Genomic DNA, 20,961 nt, shown 5'->3' with positions numbered 1-20,961 from the left:
CTCGTTGCCCCCGATGACAACATGGATCACTCCTATCCGTTCAAAGATGGATTTCTTATTTGAACCGCCGGCATCAGTCTTTTGGCCTTTGACAACATACTTGCCGAGGCTCCCCTTCCGGATCAGCTCTTCAATGGCATTCTTCGATGCGGCGGTTGTCGATAAGGTGGCCGGTGTGGCCGTGGTACTCACAAGATCGGCTCGTGTCACCGTCCCCCCGGATTGGGGGCCTTTCCCACTTCGGCCCTCGTTCTTGCTCGGGCGAAGACCTCGGCGGCGGATACGACCGAGGGGTGTGATCATTGTACCGCTTCTGGTAGTACGTTCCCGAACTCCCCCCGGCGCCCACCGAGCTCTGTTTCCTGGCGGACCTGTCAGACCGTGACCTATTATTGTCACGGCGTATTTCATCCGGGTTGTCCTCCCGGCGGCTCTTTCTCTCTGAGTGCCCGGTCTCGCTGGGGCCTACCCAGGTTTTGTGGTAGTCCTCCACTTTTATGGCTTGATCGGCCATCTTCCTGGCAGACTCCAGGTTCAGGCCGCCGCACTTGATGAGCTCGTTCTTTAAGTCCCTTCTTGGGAGGCCTTTCATTAGTGCGAATGCCGCCAGCTCACTGTTCAGCTCACGAATCTGTTGAACCTTGGCGTCGAACCTCTTCACATAACTTCGGAGAGACTCGCCTCCCTCCTGCCTGATAGTCAGGAGGTCCGATGTCTCGACAGCCCTCTTCTTGTTGCAAGAATATTGGGCTAAAAATACGTCTCTTAGTTCGGCGTAACAGTATACCGACCCATCGGGTAGCCTCTTGTACCAACTTTGTGCCATCCCATGCAGGGTTGTTGGGAAGACTCGGCACCAAACCTCATCATGTTTCTTCCAAACCGACATGTAAGACTCGAAAGCCTCGGTGTGGTCGGTTGGGTCGCCTTCTCCTTTGTATGATATGGGTGGCAACTTTAGCGTAGTTGGCACCGGGGTCTCTAGGACGTAGGCGCTGAGGGGCTGTCTGACCACGTGTCGAACGACACGCGGCGATCGGCTCCTCGCATCCCTAATCCGGCTCCTCCCCCCGTGGCGGGAAGAGCTTCTTCTCCGACTCTGGTGAGTCGGGCTTCTTCTCCGACTCGGTGAGTCGGACTTCTTTCACTCCTGCAGGGCATGCCTCGTCGGTCTTTGCGGCGACGCCGTCCTCCCGCGAATGCGGGAAGGACTCGAGTCTACCACTAACACTCTGGGCTCCCCGCGTCTTGACAGGCCGGCTTCCTCCAAAGGTGCTCGTTCAAGTCTCTTGGAGTCACATTAAGGCCCTGGTTTCTGGACGGGTTCCGCCGCTCTTGTCGGTGTGACAGTGTGAGCCGGCGTACTACCAATTAGGTCCGGGAGTAGCTTCACTTTGCTGCATCAACCACATGTCCCATGATGGTGACCTGGTCGGCGACGGCGGCGTATCGGTATTATTGGCATCCCATACTCCGGTTGGATTACTCGGCCGTGGAGGGTCGCAACCCCGGTTGTGGACGGTATCATCTTGGCGAGTCGGTTTCGTCGATTCTTAATACCTCTTGTTGTTTCGACATCTTCTTAGCTTTTTGGGTGGGTTTTTGTTTTGGTTTGGGAATGAATGTGACTAGCTTCTAGTATCTTTCCCCACAGACGGCGCCAATTGTTCCGGGTGTAATTCCAGAGCAGTTATTTGTTACCACCCGTGCTTGTAGAATGACGTCCTTGGTTGAATCCTCCTTTCGGTCTCCTGAAACAATGAACAAACTGAGGGCTCGGCTTTGCACCGAGCGAACTCACTCCGACGCTCAAGTCAGTAAACTTAGAGAGATAAGTTGTTGTTACTTGGCGAAGTATATATTGTAGAGAGATAAGGAAGATATTACCAGATGAATAGTGATTTTTAGGTTGAATTGTGGATCCTTTCCTCAATGAGAGTTGAGGAGTATTTATAGACTTTCACCTTTTGTCACGTAGTGGCCAAGTGGCTAGCAGGTGGAAAGACTGATCTACTCTCGGCCGAGGGACCCATGGCAGGCCGGCGGGCCCTGTTGACTCGCCGCCGAGGGGTCTTGGATATGAGTTCGCGGATGTGTGCCCCGGCTGGCTAGTTGCCCCGGCCGGGACCCAAGAGACAGGCCGACAGGGTGCGTCGGTTAGGCTGTCTAAGTCGTTGACTTGCTTGTGGATATCTTTGACCTTGCTCAATATGTTGACTCGGTCAGCGGGTGCAGAATATGCCCCATCAGTCTCATATTGAAAAATAATGTAGGTGTGGTGAATATACTACATATAATTAGTTGAATTATCCCACATCAGATGATTATCAAGGTGGGGTTTCCTAAAAATTAATCTAGGAAAGTATTATAAATAATATTTCTGGATGCAAAAAATAAAGTGTAGAATCTTTTAATTATTAGAATTTATTATACTATATTATATTCAAGTGATGTATTTAATTTTTATATAAGTATACATTTCATTTCGTTAAAAATATTGTTAAAAAAATATGAAAATAATATTATTTGATTTGTGGTAACAAATGCTATCATTAGAGTATAGATTTCATATAATTTGTTAATATAAAAGATTGTGTACTTCTTAGTATGTTATATTTTTCATATTAAAACATAATCTAGTATGATGAATATATTACATATAAATAATAAAATTGTCCCACATCGAAAGCTTAGCATAAGGTGGATGATCCTATGATTATAAATAGGAGCCATCCTGGAACTTAGATTATATATAATGTATAGATATGTGCAAATGATAAGAAATCTATACTCTAATGGTAACATTTTTTACCACGAATCTAATTATATAATTTTAATAGTTTTTTGAAAGATACTTTTTAGCCAAATGGAATGTAAAAGCTTCTATATAAAAATAATAAACTTTCACTCGAGTATAATATAGGAAATATGTGTTATAATAATTAAAACATTCTCCGCATTATTTTTAATATCATATTATGGAAATAATGATATAAACTCTTAAGAACCCTCTAAGATATTATTTGAGAGACTCAAAAGATTTTGCATTGATATCTAAGTTCAAAAGATGCCTTCTATTTATAATCATAGGTTCACCCCGCCTTTTGCTAATCTTTCGATAAACATCGAAAATTTTATCCTCCATGGGGGGCTAACCGCCTCTGCTAGCCCCCTAGCTCCACCGATCAACAACTATCACAATCACCACAAGAGCCACCTGTTAAATAAAATTTCCTACTTTTTGTACTCGATATTTTCCCAGAAAAGGGCTTAGGGTTCGATTTCTCGGCAACGCGGTGCCGAGAAATTGAACCCTAAGCCCTTTTCCGGGTCACTCGATCGGCTTCGCCGCCGGATCCCGAACCAATAGACACCCTACGGAGGGAATGGTGAACCCTTTTCGAAAAAGGGGTTAAAAGAGGGTTGAGGACTGAAGAGTGAGGTTGTCGGAGGGACTAGGTTAGGTGAAAAGTCAGCAACATAGTATATGAGGTGGGAGGAAGAGTTGGTGATGGGGCCGTCTATTCTAGTTAGTGATAAGGTTGAAGTTGCAGAAGTTGAAAAATTATTGTTGCTCATGTCAGGGGAGTGATAATACAAGGGGAGTTATTATTTTAATTGTTATTTGTCCCTATTCTTTAGCTTAACCAACCCCCTGGGGTGGTTTTTAACATTTGCCTTTAAAAATGATCAAGGATCACTTTTTACCATAAAATAATAAGATCGCTTCATACCCAGATATATTGGACTCATTATTACGTATTTAAATCGCGTTTTCATTTTATATGTATTATGAATTCGGTAACATAAGTACAAAATACCTTAAGTCCTTAAAGTTTCATTTTACTTTCTTTAATTATGTTAATAATCAACTTCTTTTTAATTCATTTTAGGCACAAATTTGTCTTTTAAAATATTCATGCTTAGCGTGCGCGCACTTGAATTAAACACGGATATGCTATTAGCCTATCACAGAATCACTCTTTATCTATTACACAGGATTCGACGACCTTACATGGAAATAAGTGACAAATATAATTTGATTTGAGATAAATCATATTGGAACAAATGATGGATAACGAAACAATAATTGACTTAATGATGAACTTAACAAGATTAAATGGGCTTTTAGCTTTTTTTCCCTAAATAAGGTTAAGTTAATGTTATTAGAAATAATACGTAAAATAAAAATTAAACTTAACTTAATTTGTTATAGCCGAATAAGATTTAGTACAAATTCTTACGCTTACATCTTATCTTAAGTTGTTATAATTGCATGTTGTTACTACTTACGCAAAATGTAACTCTTATAGCACAATACTCATGCAGTTTTCTTATATTTATATATGAATCACTTTATGTTGTCAAAAAAAAAAAAGAATGAGCGTTTCCGGTGTAATACTTTATCATTTTGAAATTGAAATCATATTTCTTGATTAGTTTAGTGAATTTCGATGAAATTAAAAAAATGGGACTTTTAATTTTTCATGATGTTGAGTTCTTCATTATTATTACTATTTAATTTTATATAAAACTCGTTGTAAATGCTGAATTTAAAATCACGGACATTTCAAAAATTGTGATTTCCCTACAAACTCTCTTAAAATATACTAAAGTTAAAAATTGGCAAAAGTACTTTAACCACATATGTACCCAAATATAAGGATCATAACTTAAATTAGCAGAGGTATTTTGTGGTTGTATTATCTTAGAGGACACTATATATATATATATATATATATATATATATATATATATATATATATATATATATATATATATATATATATATATATATTCAAATCACATCTCAGTAAATCTCATCATTAGTGAATAAGATTAAAATAACAAGGGTAAAACTCACCCAATAAAAAAACATAAAAAAAAAATAATAAAAAAGTATTCCGAAATAATGTTGAGGTCTATTCTCCCAATAATTTTATCTGTTTTATACGTGTCTATCTCAGTTGTGAGATGTCAGACCGTATTTGACATAACAAAATTCGGTGCAAAGGCTAATGCAGATGTGACAGAGGTATATTTTAATATCAGCGTATAAAAATAAATAACCACCCACATAAAGTACTTTAAAGTTACTACAAATGGTGGACAAAAATTATTACATCTTCGCATTATTGTCTATTCGTTTTTGTAATTTTTTTTTGGGAAATTCATTATTATTAGTTTATTACTAAATTGTTGACATTTGTTATCCGTATAAATATTCGATCTTAGTGGTGAAATCACCATTTAGAAATATTAACTTGTATTATAAGTAGATTATAATTTATTTATTTTATGATTGATTTTAAGGTTTTCCTTTTAATGTATTTGGTCTTTACATTTTATAATAAATTATTAAGACGCTAATAAATTGGCATATTAATAGGCAATGATGAAAGCATGGAAGGAAGCATGTGCATCAACAGCACCATCAAAAATAGTAGTTCCAGCAGGAACATACTTGATGAACTCAATTAACCTTGCTGGCCCATGCAAAGGCCAAATTACAATCGAGCTTGCAGGTAACTTCAAGGCTCCTGCTGACCCAAGCCAGATGAAAGACAAATCCACTTGGGTTAAGCTCGAGCATGTCGATGGGCTCACCGTGAATGGCCTTAAGGGTGGTGGCTCTTTCGATGGTCAAGGCCAAACCGCTTGGAAGCAGAACGAATGTGCTAAAACTGGCACTTGTGATGAACTTCCTTACGTACGTCTTCTTTAATTAACCTATTATACCCTTATAAGACGGTCGCAATTTTGTGTCGGGTTCGTATAACTGTTTGTTTACCGTCAATGCAGAACTTTCGGTTCAACTTCCTAAACAACTGTAAGATTAGTGGTATCAAATCCATCAACAGCAAGTTGTACCACATGGGAGTTTTGGGGTGCAAGAATGTGACACTCTATGACACCACTATCGAAGCTCCAGCTACCAGCCTTAACACGGACGGTATCCATATTGGACGGTCTGAAGGTATAAACGTGATCCTTGCCAAGATCGGGACAGGAGATGACTGTGTGTCCATGGGAGATGGTGCGAAGCAAATCCACGTTGAGTCGGTTACCTGCGGTCCAGGACACGGTATTAGCATTGGAAGCCTTGGAAGGTACCCAAATGAGGCTCCTGTCACTGGTGTCACTATCAAGAACTGTAAAATCAGCAACACTGATAATGGTGTTAGAATCAAATCTTGGCTTGCTTCTTACGAAGCTATCGCATCAGACTTACACTTTGAGGATATCACTGTCGAAAATGTTGGAAACCCTATTCTTGTTGATCAAGAGTATTGTCCTTACGGCCACTGCAAAGCAAAGGTAAGCCGTATATACTCTACATTCGTACTTTAAGGTTGTTGATAATGTCTTCTAGATGTACGTTGATCTAATATATATGTTTTTCTAAATTCAGACGCCTTCAAAGGTTAAGATCAGCAACATTAGTTTCAAGAATGTGAGAGGAACAACAAGTACAAAAGAGGCGGTGAAGCTATTGTGTAGCAGTGGATCACCCTGTGACAAGGTAGAACTCGCGGACATAGACTTGACATTTAAGGGTGGCGCGGCCGTCTCAATGTGCAAGAATGTGAAGCCAATCACAAGTGGCAAGCAAAACCCTGTGGCTTGTAGTACACCTGCTCCTGCTGGTCCTTAGAGATTTCATTAGTTTAAAATTATCATTGATTTAAATATATAATTGTATTTAGTATATATGGAGCATATTTGAGTTCACCCATCCATCTTGTACAATGGATGTTTGTGATGATTGCTCTGAATCCTTTGACTATTCTGAGTGTAATATTGTCGACAAATTTCCAATAACACGTGAACTGATTATTGGATATGTTTATTTTATTTAGTCGAACAAAGCAGGTATTTAATCTTATTATAATATAGGCGATGAGGATTCGAACCCGAAACCTATTATCCACAATACTTCCGTTTTAACCACTAAACTAAGACATCTTCGATATTATTGAATATGTTTATATGAACTACATTTGTTGTGTTGTTCGTTTTCCATTTTCCCTTCATCCATCAAACTATGAATGTAACACCCCGGCCCAAACCTAGGGTTGGGAGCGGTCACTCATGGTAGCTCGTCAGGCTGTGTACGTGGCCCACAGATCAACACGGGTCCTTTCCAGCGTATTTTGTACTCACTCACGCGCATCCCGGGAACTTTCCCAGGAGGTCACCCATCCTAATACTACTCCCAGTCAAACACGCTTAACTTTGGAGTTTTTTCGCATGAGTAACCAGAAAAGAAAGTACATTTTGTTGATATGAGTAGTACTTTCAATCCCTTTAAGCACTAGTCATATTTTAAGCCTATCAATGGATATTTTCAAAGGGTTACCCCACCCGAATAACATATTTGATTCAGTGGAGTATTACAGTGAAAGAAGAACCTTAACTAACGACTTTTACAGTAGAGGATTAATCAACAAACTTCTTTGATTTTTTGCCACTCGAGACCTTTGAACAAAGCCAAATCAAACTTCTACTAAATGCTTACGGTCAATACTCACCATGTCATTGAATTGAGTGAACTAGTTCTTAACTAAGTGAAGTTGACTCGTATTTGAACTTTGAAGGCCTAATATATGTATTACTTGGGATCGATCTTGCATCGCATTTTAGCTAATTTAGGGGGCGTTTGGTACGGGAAAGGGTAAGAGAATGAAATCAAGAAAGGGTTTGAGAGGGAAATGAATGGGATCACCCATATTATACTTGGGTGTTTGGTTGACAATTAGAGGAAAAGGGAATTAAAAGCCAACCTCCACCACCTCCACCACCATTACCCACCACCTGCCACCATTATCTACATCGACACCACCACAAGTAGCGGCGCCGACGATCTTCCTCACGGTACCCCACGGCGAACCTAATCACCGCGCCTCACGCCCTCAAAAACACCACAATCCCGACCCCAAACACCTTATTCATTCTAAAAAATCCACCACAACCCTTCGAAAACCCCTCCCCCACTCCTTAAAACACCAGGTGTGGCCGGCGTCGGGCGGTTGCAGTGGTGTGGCCGAGGAAGGTGTTGGTGGTGGTTGGTGGGGTGGGAGAGTTACTGAAGTTGTTGGTGTGGTGTTTAGTGGTTGAGGATATGAGGTAGCGTGGACAGGCGGCGTCGTTGGTGGTGGTTGTGTCGGCGTCCCTGGTGGTGGTTGTGTCGGTGTGGTGGGTGTAGGGTGTAGGTGGCAGTGGTTGACGGTGTGAGAGGGTGTGGTGGGTGTTGGTGGGAGTGATGGAAATAAGGAGTAGGAGGAAGAAGGGATTTTGGGGTTATGGGCTTACCCAAGGGGGGGAGGGGTAAGGATGAGAATGATTTTGGGGGTAAGGGGGGTATGGGTTACCCTTTTTTGTGTCAAACAAACAACAACAAAAGGAATCAGCCATTTTTATTCTCTTTCCCTTTCCTTATTCCCCCAATAACCAAACGCCCCCTTATTTGACTAAGATCCTCTTGATTCAATCCTAGACACTTTAATCCTTTTTCAAATTAAACTTGCTCCCATTTCAACTCTAGTGATAATTTTTATAAATATTTAACGTAAATATTTTCTCTGCATGTATTTGGTAAATATCATTTCAATTAGCTAACTTGAGTCACTCACGTGACCTTAAAACATGTCACATTATCAGGTTTAAGTTTTGTCTTTGTTAATATCATCATTTAGGTCGAGTCCGAATGTCCGATGTAGTTAAGATTACTATCGAAAAGGTCATTATTCGGTCATAGCTCATAGGAGGGAATGAGGGATAGGTCCAATTCGGATCATTACCGGTCTAAGTTATCATTGTGTGATTTCAAACATAGTGCAATATGTTTTGTTTAATCTGGCTATTTAAGGTTTATTATTATTTTTTTTATAACGGTAAATCTTGTAAAATAATTTTCTCAATTGAAACTTATTCAAAAAGATATTAAGCCTTCTTCAAAAAAAAAAAAAAAAAAAAAAGATATTAAGCCATGTGCTTGGGAGGTAACTAACTAGTCAAACCCATCAAACCTATTTCTGATCGGATTATTGTTCATCTCTTGTCGATTTTTTGTTTGAATTTAGTCTCGACAAAGCAAGTTGACATTTTGGATCGAATCAGCTTTTACCACCTCTAGACGTTTTGTTAACCTTCGTGTATATATCCCAAACCATTAAAAATCCCACTTGTATTAAACTGATTTTTTTTTTGTACGAACTAAACTGAAATTTATAATTAGCAATAATTAATGGCATAGAATAGAAAAGGGCAGAAGCAACAAAATTACAACACAAAAAATTAACAAACTTTACAACGGTTTAAAAAATTTACTAAAATTATATTTGAGACATTCAAGCCTTTAAAATCGCCACGAATATATAAAAGCCGATAGAAAATTTTCAAAGAGTAAATAAATTAAACAATTTTAAACTAAAATTGAAAAATAAAACATGACAAACAAATTAATCCTTCAACTTTTTTTCACCATATTTCACTTCTTCATTGTTGCTATAAATTGTCACAACCCCCCTGCTGGAGGTACTGTTTTTGACATAACAAAGTACGGGGCGACGCCTAATGGTGATGCGACACAGGTACATTACTACATTTCCGTTAAATTATCATAAAACTCGGTTTATTAGTTTTAAAAAAATATATAATTTCGACTTAATATCATACTTGGAATAAAATGCGCAACCTGAATTTTGAACGGACGACCTTATATATATGAGTATATGACCTAACGTCTTATCCATAAAAAATACGAGTATCTTATAATGGGTAAAGTCACGAACGTTGGTGCATAGGACCTAAGTTCAAATCCCATTAGCATTAAAAATAATGAATTAATTTCGACCTAATGGGCCTTAATACGACCTAACGTTTATCCATAAAAATCCCGCTAGCATTAAAACCGCCTTTAAAAATAATGAATTAATTTCTATGAATACTAGGGACTTTTAGGAGCATGGAAAGCAGCATGTGCATCAACAACAGCAAGCAAGGTGCTGGTTCCTGCAGGAGAATATCGACTCGGACCGATCATAATCGAGGGTCCATGCAAGGCGCCAACAGCCATCGAAATCCAAGGCAATTTCAAGGCTCCAGCTGATGTAGCCGAGTTTCATAATGCCGATACATGGGTTAAAATCGAACGTATTGATGGCTTGACCATCTCTGCTACTAAAGGTGCTGGTGTTTTTGATGGTCAAGGAGAACTTGCTTGGAAAACTAATCAATGTACTAAGAGATTTGATTGTCATACCCTTCCTTATGTAAGCTTCTTATTTCACTCGGACTTTAGGCCCTCTTTTTTTGGACTTAAAGTCACTTAATTTAAGTTTACTTCAGATCCTATAAAATCTTGAGCCTCTTTAATAATATCGATCATGGTCTTGCTTGTAAGACCATGATTAGATAGGTTTACCTAGAAGTGGCCATTAGCACGGTGACCCGACCGGTGCGCCCCGCCTGTTGATCTCTCGGACACACCCGCCCTCAGCTAGACCCGCCCAGCCCGCCTCCCCCCTGGCCTGGCCCGGGTCACAAAACCCAGACGCGGCCCGTCCTTGACCCGCCTATTTAGTAAATAAAAAAGAAAATGGAAAAAATAACAAAGGCCCGTCAGCCCGGACAAGCCCGTCCCTCCCCCTGGCTTGGCCCGGGTCTAGCCAAATGAATCCGGCCCGTCCTTGACCCGCCTAATTAGTAAATAGAAAATGAAAAAAATAACAAAGGCCCATCAGCCCGGCCCGACCTCTACCCGCCACGGGCCTGGCCTGGGTTAAACATGTTCCCAGCCCGTCCCTCCCCTTGGCCTGGCCCGGGTCTAGCCAGATGAGCCCGGCCCGCCTTCGGGTTAGCCAAGCCCGACCCCGACCCGAAGACAGCTCTAGGTTTACCTTTCTTTACTGCTGCAAAAAAAAAAAAAAAAAAAAAAAAAAAAAAAAAAAAATTAGTTTAATTCAGTTCAGATCATATAAGCATTTACGTAAAAAATGCTTCTACTGATTGCTGATATTCCTTGTCATGACATTCAGAATTTCAGGTTCAATTTCCTGACAAACACAGAGATTAGCGGAATAACCTCGCTAAACAGCAAGATCTTTCACATGGCAGTTTTAGGATGCAAGCAACTAAACCTGCACGACATTAACATTACCGCACCAGGCGATAGTCCCAACACCGATGGCATTCATATTGGCCGGTCAGAAGGAGTCAAAGTCACAGGATTCACAATTGCAACAGGAGACGACTGTGTATCCTTCGGTGATGGTTCTAAGAATGTCCTTATAGAGAAGGTCACTTGTGGTCCAGGACACGGTATTAGCGTAGGAAGTCTTGGTAGATACCCAAATGAGGAGCCTGTGATCGGTCTCACTGTAAGGAACTGCACTATCAAGAATACTGATAATGGTGTTCGGGTTAAAACATGGCATAACTCGTATGCTGCTGTCGTCTCTAGCCTGCATTTTGAAGATATCGTCGTTGAAAATGTCAGGACTCCTGTCATTGTTGATCAAGAATATTGCCCTTATGATCAGTGCAAACAAAAAGTAAGACTCAAAATTAACTGATTGTTACCTTAACCTTTTGTTTTCACATAATTTCGATGACTCAAAGGCTCCCGTCTATAATAAATTAGCAGATCGGACTGGAATACGCAGCCTCTAGACCTGTCAAACGGGTCGGGCAGGCTAGGTCCCAGGTCGGGTCATACGGGTCGGATAATGGGGATCACGGGTTTGGTTAGGGTCAGAATACGGTTCAAGAAATAATTTCTAACGTTTTTTTAAAACCATTTTTTTTATTTAAAAAATTTTTTTTAAAATGTAAAACATATTTAAAATTAATATTTTAATCATATTTAACGTTTACATTAATATTATATTGACATAATTATTAAAATAAAGTTTTTAATAATTATTTTATTATTAAATGTTACTCCTATAAAAGTTATATAAAATTGACTTTTTAGTTGTGTTTTAAATTTTTAATAATAAAAAAAAAATTGATTAACCTTTGACCCAAGGGGTCGACCCGTTTGGGTCGGGTCTCGACTCTAAAATAACGGGTCATTTCAATTCGGGTCAAACGGGTCGAAAAGGCAGGGTTTGTAACCCTAAAAAATGGATCGGGTAGGTCAGGTTTTTGGGTCGGGTCAAGTTTTGACATGTCTAACAGCCTCACCCAACATTGAGTCTTTTTTTTTTTTTTTTTTTTTTTTGACAGCAGTAAAGAAAGGTATACCTACATAAAGTTCGGGCAAACATTGCCCATATTACACATGCAAGTAACCGTCACTACGATACTAATAGTAAAAACTAGCAAAAGACCATGTCGGATAGAAACATCAAGTTGGTGGAGTACGAAAAAGTGGACGAAAGTCTCCTTATCGACGTTGTGCGAGTAGCTAACATCTCCTGAAAGCCTCCGATGCATGTGAGATGCGGAGTGACGAGGGCGTGGTGCACTTACGCCACAAGAGCGTAGAAAGAGATGGTGGATGACAGGCAAAAAGCTGCATCCGATGGAGTATGGGCTCCTACACCAAGGCAAACGAACTCTACAGTCACACGAACGACGGATCAACAAACCCAGCACGTACACAAACCACATCCAAGGATTCCCTTTGACCAGTTTTCTGTCCATAAATGCTTTAAAGCGCCGTCTAGCGACGGATCCAACCCGAACCAGACACCGATCTTTATAACACCGATTTATTATACCTAGAAGCTCCCCAAGGATAAAGGGACAGGACACCCTAATCATCCATGAGGAGACAGCAATAGCGATAACCAACACCCCGAGGAAGGGACAGGACACCCTAATCATCCTTGAAAGTGCGGCTAGACTTATTTGAAAACACGATAAATAGGAAATAACCATCCAACAGAAATGAAAACCACCACCCAACATTGAGTCATTGACTACATAGAGATGTCATTTACATATGGCTAATCACGCAAAACTGATCCTACCTGAATAACTTGACTCGAACTACAGATTAAACCCGACTGAATAACCAAAATTGAATCGACAAACACAATTTGATAAATTAGACTCTATGTTCGTTGAGCCACTCTAAAACCATTCATGTTTGTGGAAAATTCAGACACCTTCAAAAGTGAAGCTAAGCGACATCATGTTCAAGAACGTAAGAGGAACATCAGCAGGGAAGGAAGCAGTGAAGGTGATTTGCAGTAGTGGTGTGGCGTGCGAGAAGGTGCAGCTGTCGGACATTGACTTAACCTACAACGGACCAGATGGCCCTGCTGTTTCTATGTGCAAAAATGTCAAGCCGATTACCAGTGGGAAGCAAAACCCGCCTCCCTGCAATGCTCCTGTTACTTCTAGTCCAAACCAATGAGACCCTTTATTTAAGAGCTTAAGCACTCAAAACATTTGTACTCGGTTCTTTTTTGAGTAGCCTAGATTTCGGAATGATTGTATGTTGAAGTAGACATTGAAGAGTCCCTCAAAAAAAAAAAAAAAAAAGTAGACATTGAAGAGATATCCCGGCTTTGACACCGCGTTTTGAGTGTATGTAACATGATGTATTTTCATTGGGTACGTAAAAAAGATCACTTCACAACAGCATGTTGAAAATTCTCATATCTACATACTACATACTACAGTTGGTCTTGTGTAAGACCGTTGTATGATACAAATCACTAAATAGGGTGTATGACAATTGAATTATAAATTATGGTTTATTGAAATGTTTCGGAAAATGAAATACAAGAAAATCCGTAGTTAGATAATCGTGCAACAAAGCAAAGTTGAAATGGTCTAAAAGTCCCAATTCTACCAAACAAGCTTAAAAACAGAGGCATAAAAGAAGAAAGAGGACGAATAGTACATGTTGAAAAAGCAAAAGAGGCAAAGAACATGCCGTTATGACTTTCACAAATTCTCATTTGTGACGGACTTGTCCATCAGAAGCTTGTGACGTGAGACAAACATGGGTTACACACTTACACCGGTCAAACATGGGAGACAATATGTTTAGTTATTATCGGGTTTATTTTGAATTCGAGGAAACTGATCTATTGAAAATGAGATGGTAACAATGATCTGTGAAAAATTTAGAAACAGCACTTCCTCCATTCCGATGGGTTGAAATCGAGCCCATTTTCTCCCATTTTCGCAAAAGAAATGGAGAGGTAAGTACTTATTAATGGCCCAGATCGTATATTGACAACATCTAACGATTCTAAATTTACACATAAAAATAAAGGAAAATGAGATTGAACAGGAAATTATTATTTAAAAAGATTGTGAGAGGAAATGAAGAGGATTAATCCATTTCCGTTGAAATCCTCTCCATTTTTTTATGCATTTCATCATTGTCAGGAAAGGGAAGGAAATGGAAAGAATCTAAATTGCATTCCGATCTATTCAGTACCCACTAAAGTCACCAAACCATGGTCCTCATCAAGCTAGTCACCATACAAACGTATTCATAAGAATCTATACTACGCAGGATTGAATATTTTGCCACAATCGCGTCATGGTTGATGGCTGCACAAACAAGCTAGAGTTTCTACTGGCTTAAAAACAATACTATAAACTTTGTTATCCAAAGACTTTCGGATCTTGAGCATATCCTTCCAGGTCATCACACAGATCCCCACCAAATAATATTTTAGGAATATTTATATCATATGGGCCCATCTGACCTGGACGCCAGTCAGACAGCAGCCCGCGGTTGACTTCATATGAACTGCTATCCATTCATATTCAACACCCAAAACTTGATGGTAGCAGACTAACAGATATGCAGACAGTGATGCAAGAACTTGCATATGAGACGGTTATAAACATTAAACCGAGTCAAAAGTACAGTAACGAATTCAGCGAGGAGAACACCAAAATGCAGTGCCTATATCATTTATGTGGATCAAAAGCTCAATAGGACCCAAAAAAAACTACGAAGCAACTTATAAGGAGGAAAGATTGAGCTTCGTTGCTATGTTCACAACCAGTTCAACCACTTTCCATGCAGGAAGCGTTGAAAGAGACGAATAGAGAGACTAACAGAAATACCATATATAAAAATAGATAGGAGTATAAATAGAGAACATTGGTTCCAAGTTGACAATGGCCGAATAAAGCATACTTGTTCAGAATGAGAAAAAACCTAAAAAAAAATCATAAACAAGCACCAATTCTCCTTCAAAAACCTCTATGGAGAAGAAAAGCCTACATCAACGTTAACCAGTTGCAATCTTACTATTCCGCATCAGGCTTGGCTGCCTCTTTGATGTCATCAGAACCATCATCCTGAAGAAACATTTTACGATAACCAAGTCAGAAACTTTCACGAAAATGATAAGACGAAAAGAACAAAGAAATTAGTGAATGAGATGAGATGAGTATCAAGCAGGTGCACCGACCTGCATGTCAGATGTCCACAAAGTGAGATTGTCGCGGAGAAGTTGCATGATCAAAGTGCTATCCTTGTAGGACTCCTCTCCTAGGGTGTCTAGCTCAGCAATAGCTTCATCAAATGCCTGCACACAACAGGGTGTAACAAAAGATATGAGGGAATGAAGAGTTATGTTGTTAGTTGGCGTAGGGTTACGGTTAGCCCCTGTTAACATTTCAACTTCGGACAAATTATGGTGGAAAAAACTAGCACGTGGCTTCCCTAGGGTCAACGATTTAATGGCATGTATTTAAAAGTTTAAAACTGAGGTCAAGGGTCGAAACTTTGCCACACCACCTCCTCCCTAGAGTTTACACCAAGATCCGCCACAAAGGGCACAGAACAAATCAATCTGATAAAGCAAGAAAAGTCTTATCCTGCCACATTACTCGATTGTCTCCCCAGTGAATTAACTTAAAAACTTGAAATAAGGGATGGCAGTTACCTGCTTGGCAAGGTTGCAAGCCCTGTCAGGGGAGTTCAAAATCTCGTAGTAAAACACAGAGAAGTTCAGAGCCAATCCAAGCCTAATAGGGTGAGTTGGGGCAAGTTCAGAGTTGGCGATATCCTGAAAAAAACAATTGATCACCAATAAACAATCAAACGCTTCAAAAACAAAATCAAAAAAAGCAAAGAGTCGACAATCTTAATAGAACAAGACAACAAAGATCATCAATCCATTCCTCAAACAACAAAATAATCGAAATACAAAGTATGTAAAACGCTCAAAACCATTTTCTATGTAAGGGGGTCTGATATACACAACATAACCCTCGTGTTAGCAACCAGATCTATAAACAATAGATTTTATAAATCTTCATCCCAAACCTTTGCTTACGATACCTTACACTAAAAATAAAAAAGGTAAACAAATGATTGACTGAAGGGTTCCGGCAAATTAAGGGGGAAGGGGGTCGGATATAAGCAACATTACATCATATTACCAACAGATCTATAAAAAATAGATCTCCGTCTCAATCATTTATTTAACTTTGATTCAGATACTCCTCACAAAGAATTAAGACGGATGTATCATACAACCCCACATTGACATAAGGACTACATCAAATTAAGGGGTAAGGGAGTCAGATGAAAGCAACATTATCTCATATGAGTCATATACCAACAGATCTATACAAAAAGAGATCTCCGTCTCAATCATTTGTTTACCTTTGATTACAATACTACTCACAAAGAATTAAGAAGGATATATTCATACAAACCCACATTGACTTAAGGACACCAGCAACTTAAGGGGTAAGGGGGTTGGATATACGCAACATTACCTCATAATACGAACAGATCTATAAAAACTAGATCTCCGTCTTAATCATTTATTTACCTTCGATTAAAATAAGCAAACAAAATAAGGAAATCGGATCTATTGAAAAGAAGATACCTGAGCAGCCTTATAAGCAGTAAGAGTACTCTCAGCAGCCTCCTTACGATCACTACCAGTCTTAAACTCCGCCAAATACCTATGATAATCACCCTTCATCTTCAAATAAAACACCTTTGAATCTCCATTACCAGCAGAAGGAATCAATTTGTCATCCAAAAGCTTTAAAATCCCTTCGCAAATATCAGAAAGCTCCTTTTCGATCCGCGATCGATAATCGCGGATCGAGGAGACATGATCTTCATTACCACGAGACTCCTCTTTCTGTTCAATTGATGATATGATTCTCCAAGATGCACGACGTGCACCAATGACGTTCTTGTATGCTACAGAAAGGAGATTGCGTTCTTCGACGCTTAGTTCTTCGCTTGTTGCTGCTGCGGAGACGACTTTTTCCATGAATGAGACCATCTCTTCGTATCGTTCGGCTTGTTCTGCGAGTTTCGCCATGTATACGGATTCTTCTCTCGCCATTGTTAGGGTTTTTGAGGTTTGAGAGATTTGATTTTGGTTTTTAGGGTTTGAGTTTTGATTTTGAAAGAGATTTGGGGATTTTTTAGGAGGATGTGAATGTGATGATGTATACGACTCCGTTTTATATAAGGCCGGTTTATTGAGAGGTTTATTTACTTTCCCGGGTTAGATTATACTCCGTTTTTTGACTTATTTTTGAAAGGATATTCTTATTATTCTGCAACGATCTAATGGATTTAATTTATTAAAAAAAAAAAGTGATAAATTATAAAAGAAAAAAAAGTTATAGTCATTTTTTTTAAATTAAACCATTTTAGTTGAATTTAAAGTGAACTAAACTAAATTTTGAAATTTTTGGTTAAAATTTTCGAATTTTTTCGAGATCCCTTTATAATATAACTCTTTTCGCCTCCGCTAACTTAAAATACTAGCTTCGTCACTGCCTAAATTAGGCCTTTGAGTAAAGAAAGCTCCGCCACATAAGCTTAAGTTTTATAGTAATAAGTCTTAACTCTTAATGTATAATTTTAATGTTTATTTAATTTAAATATTTTTTCATGACTTGGTGTTTTATACGGACCACTATTTTCCGTCTTTCTTTTTTTTTTTTTGATTTAGGGAATCCGCACCGTTATCTTCGGTGTGTCAGACGGGTCAACCCTAGATATACGTGATAAGCGCAAACCACGATACTTGGTAATGCGCCAGACGTGATAGCGCAAACCACGATATCTTGGTAATGCTCCACAAGATTTTTCTTTCTTGAGAGTTTCTTTCTTGAGGAGGCTTGAACCTGGGTCTCTTGAGAATTTCACCCAAGTTTTAACCACTATACTCCACCCTTGCGGGACTATTTTCCGTCTTTGTTAATTCTTTACGTTTGCTTTTGAAATAATGATAAAAATAATCGATATAAGTGCTTTATAGAAGTGAAAAAATTGATGTGTAAATATGCAATGATGCAACTCACATGTAAAGAAATGATCGGGATAAAACGGTTTATGAGGGGATTGGTGACAAGCTGTAAAACTGTACAATCGTTGAATTCGTGAGAGAGTGTAATGAGAAGGAAGGATGGATTTGGGCCGTTGGATTGGGAGAGGGAGAGTGTGAGATTAAATGTTGGCCGTTGATTGTAAATCAAGATATTGTGATGGATTAGTGACACCATTTTAGGATCATTCCGTCGTGGACCTGACTAGGAAAGCGCGTGGGGCCCACATTTATTTTGAATTTTTGTGCCTGCTTGTCGAGTTGGTCCCTTGGTCTATTATGGCTTTTGGGTTTATTTTTTTCCCTTTTTTCAAGAACAAAATTCTTGTCCTTAGACCATCCTCAAGCAGTGGTCGCGCTAACTAGGTCGCGATCCGATTTTACTCTTAATCTTAACTTATTAACCTTGACCCATTTTCACCCTCTCAAGCAGAAGGTCGCGATCTAGGTCATCAACTCAATCAGTATCCATTTTACAACATTCCCAATCATTGTTTTTTATTGTTTTATAATTGTTCAACCAATAAGAAATTGACACGTAGAAGGTCAATAAGACCTCTCTTTTGATCTACCTTGGTCACAAATTGACCAACCTTGGTCACAAATTGACCATTTATTGTTTTTGGTCACAAATTAACCACCCTTGGTCACACATTAACAATACTAATTACTTGATTAACCGTTACCAAGCAAGGCCACGACCAAGCAATTGACCTTGCTTGGGGATGGTCTTAAATTTGACCGCGTTATATAAGGGTTGTTTAACGACGTTAAAGATGGATGTTCGATTATTGAATATAACATTTTATGTTAGCAAAGTAAAAAATTATAGCATTAGTGTACTGTAATGACTAAACAAATGTATTTATTAGGCCAGTGTCAATTTATTGGTGGAGTGGTGGTGGTTGCACAATGCATATGCTCAATGAAGATAACGTCATTAATTGTGTTAAGAAAGCGTTAATTTTGAACAATTTTAACATTATATTTGGTAAACAATTATGTTACTTTCTCAAGGGGAGAGAACCTTGGGGATCGTGCGGAGATGGATGAAGATGGAGGATGTACCGGGGGATGAGGATGTTGTGGTGGTTTGTAGGTGATGGTCGGTGATACGTGAGGTGGTTAGATGTAAGAGGGTGATTGAAAGTTTGGAGATATTCAAGGAGATAAGGGTTAGTTTAAGAAGGGAAAAGAGAAAAGGGTGTCACGAGCAAAGAGGGCGGCGAAGAGCAACCGAGAATCTGTGAGCCAACATAGGTCTTGGTGGGAAGTGGGCTTGACAATAAAGGTGGTGTTGAGTCAATGTGGTTGGGGGTTGTCGATGGGTGGTTATTGTAACATCTCGGTCCAACACATGGATATGAAGTAGTCGCTCACGGTAGTTAACCAATAGACAGGCTATAAACTTGGCCCAAATCAACACGAGTAATTTCAAGCACATTTTGGCCTCATGGTCTTTTCCAACGCATTTTTACGTCACTCATGCATAGTTTGCGAGCCTTATAAGGAGGCTGCTCCTAATTCTTATCATGAATTCCTAGAAAAGACAGTAAACTTTGTTGATATGAAGTATTTTACTATAGTTATTAGTCTGTTTAAGCATTAATAATTTGAGTTTATTAATAAATCTCTTCAATTAACATGAGGTATTACGAATTTACAATTGTGCTTAATAAGAGAGAAATATGTCAAGAGAGATGTGATGCTAAAGCGATATCTCCCTTACTACTAAGAGAATAAAAACTCTTAGTAGTTTCCCGCCAATGCTACAAACTTGAAAATGAGCGACATCTGTCGATGACAAACTAGGTAATTATTGGGCTATAAAAATTTATTGGGCTCAAATCTCTTAAATCTATTCTATTCTATCTATTCTTTCTAACTCATATTCGGATAATGAGTGATAATAATGAAAGAGAGGGACCCCCAATGTTAATTCAGAGCAGATTCTCTATCCCATTTTATGTCCTATCTTGTGCCCCATTATTTCTCCTAATGATACATTAGCATTTTAAGATATAATATTACCATTTTTATTATTTCAAGTGTGATGGGTCAAAATCTTAAGGGGATGAAGTCATGAAACACAAGATGAGACATAAAAGTGGAACATGTGATCTCGGTGATCTCTACTCCCAAAGGAGTTAATTGGCTAAAATATATACTCCCTCCTATTCCGAATAACTGTCCCATTTAGACAATGACACGAAAATTAAGGAATGAAATTAAAATAATGAAAAGTATTGAATATGATGATTTAGAGGTGGTTGGGGTGGTAAATAAAGAATAGAGTCAAGGGTAGGAAAGTCAAAAAGCATGTTCAAATATGGCAAATGAGACGGTTATGTGAATAGACGGAAATGACAAATGGGACAGTTATTCGGAATAGGAGGAAGTATTTTTTATTCTAGCTAATATTCTTACTAATTAATGAAAGTGGATCCACTGTTAATTGGTTCCATTAATTTACTAACACTAATTGGCAAGTATATACCGTATATACACTATATTCAAATGATTTACACAATATTCATCATCCCTACCGAAATTATCTCATAAATTCCTTATACTCATAATAATATAACTCCAAATTGTTAATTAGTATAATAATTTATAAAATATTTATACAAATAATTTGATTGAGAGTCTCTTTAGAAACCAA

At 38.9% G+C, this 20,961-nt stretch overlaps 3 protein-coding genes across 3 annotated transcripts; 2 read left to right on the top strand and 1 right to left on the bottom strand.

The window, feature by feature from the left end:
* Window positions 1-4,812: 4,812 nt before the first annotated feature.
* LOC141585897 (putative galacturan 1,4-alpha-galacturonidase SALK6) lies at window positions 4,813-6,869 on the top strand. The gene is made up of 4 exons (XM_074406970.1): window positions 4,813-5,035; window positions 5,390-5,710; window positions 5,803-6,318; window positions 6,413-6,869. Exons 1-4 carry the CDS (start codon window positions 4,913-4,915, stop codon window positions 6,653-6,655), a joined length of 1,203 nt encoding a protein of 400 aa, XP_074263071.1. The 5' UTR covers window positions 4,813-4,912; the 3' UTR covers window positions 6,656-6,869.
* Window positions 6,870-9,389: 2,520 nt separating this feature from the next.
* Window positions 9,390-13,607, top strand: LOC141585896 (putative galacturan 1,4-alpha-galacturonidase SALK6). The gene is made up of 4 exons (XM_074406969.1): window positions 9,390-9,593; window positions 9,954-10,274; window positions 11,040-11,555; window positions 13,115-13,607. The coding sequence occupies exons 1-4, from the start codon at window positions 9,450-9,452 to the stop codon at window positions 13,367-13,369; spliced, it is 1,236 nt and encodes a 411-aa protein (XP_074263070.1). The 5' UTR covers window positions 9,390-9,449; the 3' UTR covers window positions 13,370-13,607.
* Window positions 13,608-15,036: 1,429 nt separating this feature from the next.
* LOC141585895 (14-3-3-like protein 16R) lies at window positions 15,037-17,422 on the bottom strand. Its single transcript, XM_074406968.1, has 4 exons — window positions 16,830-17,422; window positions 15,876-15,998; window positions 15,399-15,515; window positions 15,037-15,285 (listed from the first exon to the last, which is right to left on the bottom strand). The coding sequence occupies exons 1-4, from the start codon at window positions 17,301-17,303 to the stop codon at window positions 15,235-15,237; spliced, it is 765 nt and encodes a 254-aa protein (XP_074263069.1). The 5' UTR covers window positions 17,304-17,422; the 3' UTR covers window positions 15,037-15,234.
* Between the last annotated feature and the right edge of the window lie 3,539 nt (window positions 17,423-20,961).

This window comes from Silene latifolia, chromosome 6 (assembly GCF_048544455.1).
Source record: "Silene latifolia isolate original U9 population chromosome 6, ASM4854445v1, whole genome shotgun sequence".
In the NCBI taxonomy this organism is placed as follows: Eukaryota; Viridiplantae; Streptophyta; class Magnoliopsida; order Caryophyllales; family Caryophyllaceae; genus Silene; species Silene latifolia.
Note: the sequence above shows the minus strand (reverse complement) of the source record. Positions and strands in the feature narration are given on the sequence as shown.